The sequence below is a fragment of the Atta colombica genome, unplaced genomic scaffold (genome assembly GCF_001594045.1).
Source record: "Atta colombica isolate Treedump-2 unplaced genomic scaffold, Acol1.0 scaffold9, whole genome shotgun sequence".
Lineage (NCBI taxonomy): Eukaryota > Metazoa > Arthropoda > Insecta > Hymenoptera > Formicidae > Atta > Atta colombica.
The window spans coordinates 1,020,807-1,024,990 of NW_017259583.1; the positions used below are offsets into that span (position 1 = coordinate 1,020,807).

At 33.7% G+C, this 4,184-nt stretch overlaps 1 protein-coding gene across 1 annotated transcript in view; it reads right to left on the minus strand.

The window, feature by feature from the left end:
- Window positions 1-368: 368 nt before the first annotated feature.
- The window catches only part of LOC108693270 (coiled-coil domain-containing protein 34), a 12,959-nt gene continuing 9,143 nt past the window's right edge, over window positions 369-4,184 (minus strand). The window contains exon 5 of the mRNA XM_018202141.1: window positions 369-529. Within this exon, the coding sequence (XP_018057630.1) occupies window positions 369-529 (161 nt within the window). The remainder of the gene's footprint in view (window positions 530-4,184) is intronic.

Here is a 4,184-nt window from a genome sequence, read left to right on the forward strand (position 1 = left end):
TAGCATAGGTTGTCATTAACGTATGAACAAATCTATATCATTAAAATCACTTCAATCAAATTGACAAGTATCAATCAAAATATGAAACCTTATAACATATTATCTTTATTTATATTCAGTAGGGAAAGTAGAAAGTAGAATTATGGCCAAGAGAAATGTAATTTTCAAGTTCTACTTTATAAGAATAATAGAAGATATAATTTTCGTACATCTTTGTAATTAAATATTTTGAGATTTTAAATGACTTGATTAATTGAACAGCAAGAAAAATTATCAGAAAAGTTTTTGATTTGTTACACTCTATAAATTCTTCTATTTAAATCTTACTCTTCTAATATTTTAATGGATCTTCTCGGCTGCGCCATCAATCATTGATGCGCCGTGATTGTTTTTCTATCGCTTATTTTCAACTGATTTATATTCCTTTTTTTCTCGTGAAGTGTGTCCTCTTGTATTTCATCAGAATCAATCTCCACGATCGATTGCCAAGGAATTGGATTTATGTATGCTGGCTTTGCTTTCTGATGAGCTATAAGATAACGCATTAGTTCATTTTAATATAGTTTTCGATCGTAGCGAGTTTAGTCAATATAGATCTCTTTTACATCATTAAGGCCGATTGCACCAACATTACTTTGACTTTAAATGATCTTAAAAGTCTTTATCCTTCCCTTTCTTTCGGCTTTAAAGAGAGAAAGTGAGAGTTTTTTAAACCTTGCTTAAAGTTAAAATAACGTTGATATAATCGGGCCTAAATTGATTAATACTGATGGGGTAATTACTAGCTGAAATATTTGATCTATTTTCTGTTCCTGCACTAGACTGCTCTAGAATTCTCTTTTTCGCTTTCGACAAATATTAAATCATATTCTATCTCATTGTAAGTTCTAAAAGTGTAATTCAGCCACAGAAAACAGATCTATTGTCTTACAGATTTCATTTGTTTCATACAACTTTATCTAATAAACAAATAATTTCTTTTTAGTACATCTGAAGTCATTGATCAAATAAATGATTTTATCTAATATTACACAATTATTTCTCGTAGTAATTAGCATAATTAATTAGCATATGTAATTATTGAATTATATATCAGAATTTCATATGAGTTTTACAATGATTTTCGGAAACTCTGTTCCACGATTACATTAAGTGATTACCCACTCATTTAGTACGTGTATCAAATTGGCACCGACTAATATTTAAATATATATTCTTATGTGTTTAAACCAATGTCACTTAATCTGTCTCAAAACAGATTAAGTGACATGATATCTTCACTTATACTTTTCAAGATATAAAATCTCTAATTCTAACTTTAACCTGAATTCAATAGTGGCGAGTTTAATATACGATTCAAAACGAACCAAGCGTTTAAAGAGAACTAAGATTTGTTTGTATCATTTAATACGTGTACTAACTTGGTCTAATATTCGCGATTCGGAAATATCAGATTTGCGCACTTATCATGGAACAAAATCGGAATGGATTCCAATCGGAATTCTTACATGTTCCATGATAGATACCTGGAGCAATGATGCTATTTCCAGCGTTTACATCATTTTGCGTCATGTGGAAGAGATGTGGATGAGAGTGATAAGCGGCGGTCGACACGCTGTCGTGACACACACAAAGGCAAGAATCCATATTCCTGTGATCGTACTTTGGCCAATCGAGCGATAGAAAAGAGCGATATCTCCGTTCTTCTCGCTTATTTCAAGCATTCGAAAATGCATATGATTACAATTTATTAAAAAAATTACATGTTATCTGGATTATTCCTTATCGGTACACATCGAGCGACCAAGATTGCTGAGAAAGCATTTTTGGTTTCTTGAAATAAGCGCCCAGTGAGAAAGATAAAGATATTGCTGTCTTCTATCAAAGCACAACCGCATACGGATGGACTCATGCCTCTGTATTAAAACTCTATATTATTAAAGTAGCGCATTTCTTTTATCTTGCCACTGCCTTCTTATTGGCTATTTCATCGCCATCTTGGATCTAGTTGTCTATTGTTTAAAAGTTAAAACTTAGTATTATTGGTAAGTATTAAGCCTTAACCACAATGCGAAGGAATAGCGATAGCAATAGGAATAACACGATTTCCTATTAGAAATCCTATTAGAAATCAGATACACTGGAAAATACACTTTCTAATTTTAAGGTTTTATTGACATATATTGGTACATGGTAAGGTTAGTAGATCTAATATGGCGGACTAATGCTATTATGGCGAACTACTTTAGTAAAGAGTTTTACTTTGTATGTGTATCACGACGGCGGCTCCGTGGTAGAAAGATAACATGATGTGTGCAGTTAGACAGTGTCTCTTTCTAAATCTCCCTGCCCTCTCTATCTATGGACTGTTCTTAAGGTTCAAGGGCTATCAATTGTGAAACGTAAAATATGGGATATTCATAATTCGTTCTTATGCGTTATGCAAGAATCGACTATAAATATCGATCTAACATAAACGAGCTAGAAATGGCATCACTTATCCGAAGCAAGATTACTGAAGTAATCCCCTAGCGTTTATATCAAGTGTACTAATTAAATGATTTAATATGGATATGATACTAAGGGCTCCGTATAATAAAAGGAACAGGGAACAGAGAACAGAGAATAAGAATTTCAACCTATCAGAAATCATGTATTGTAGAATACACAGTTTCTGAGGTTGAAATTCTTATTCTCTGTTCTCTGTTGCCTGTTCCTTTTATTATGCGGAGCCTTTTACCGAGCATTTAATAGTACACGTACCAAGTACTGCATATAATCTAGGCTAATACTCTAACGAAAAAGAATTTTTGCTTGCAAAAGATCTGATAATAATGATTTTGGATATATTTTTAGATTTTAGGATAAAATCGGTGTCGGAAAACGATTGCGAAATAGAGAATGCATCATAAAAACAACCAATCAACGTTATTCTGCATTATTTCGAATAGTGCTGATTGATTGCTTCTGTGATGCATTCTCTATTCTGCAGTCATTTTTCGCACCGTGTGATCATCTTTAATATCCGGTGTCCTAATGAAAATCCCAACCCAGCTAATAAGATTACATCAAAATGACGTCATTTTTTCGATCTCTAAAAGTCAATTATTTGTCATCGACGTCATTTAGACGTCGCTATAACGTGATTATGTCAAAGTCTATTGACTACATTATTACATCATAATGACGTCGACAATTGATGTAAAAGTAATATTTACCTTGCAATAAGCTGACATTATTTATTGTTATTTATTGTTATTTTAACATTAAAATGACCTAAAAATGGACAAATATGAGTTTGTTTACTTGGGCCTGTATTCAGAATGCGCTTACAACGATGTTAGTACGCTAACATATTATAATTTACGTTACGCATATTATAAAATTTCAGAAATAAAAGCACGCTTTTGTCCGAGCGACGGAACCAAAAGGACACCGCGGCTAAAATAATAATAAATATCATTTGGAAGCGTAAGACCGACACCAAGACCTTTTTAATGGTCAAGTCTCGAACGATTTTCATGAGTCCGCGATCGTAAAATTATTAAAAATGTAAAATTGACACGCGATGTTCAAGGGAGGTATTTAGTGGTTTCGTGTCGACGCTGCACGTACGCTTTCTTAACGTATCCTCTGCATGTGCATTTTCTCTAAATTTTAAGATCATAAAATTAATGATGATACTTTCCCACACTATAGATTCCGATCAACCTTTTCCTTCCCCAAAAGGTATTCTGAATTTTGACCAATCCGAAAACGAGAAAAGAGTTCTATCACTAATTGTCAAAATTTATTCCACCAATCTGAATTTGACTAATCAACTTTCTCGAAGGAGGGAAACTCCCTCTCTTAAAAATATTCCTATACAAACGGCGATCTCTTGGGATTCTTCGCATTCATTCCTTGGACATTCCTGAGCACTTCTCGAACATTATTCTTTGATTGTCTTCTCGAGTCTCGGAATTTTTCGTTCCAGACTCATTCCGATCCAGTTTTTGTAACTTTCGAGTCAGTGTTCACGTACGAAGTCCAGTTCCAATATTTCCGAGTCACATCATTTTTCGAGTCAGACATGAACTTCATTATCGACAACTACATCCAGAGTGCCACTCATCATTTCCAGTAAGCCACATATTCTCTCTCTCTCTCTCTCTCTCTCTCTCTCTCTCTCTCTCTCTCTCTCT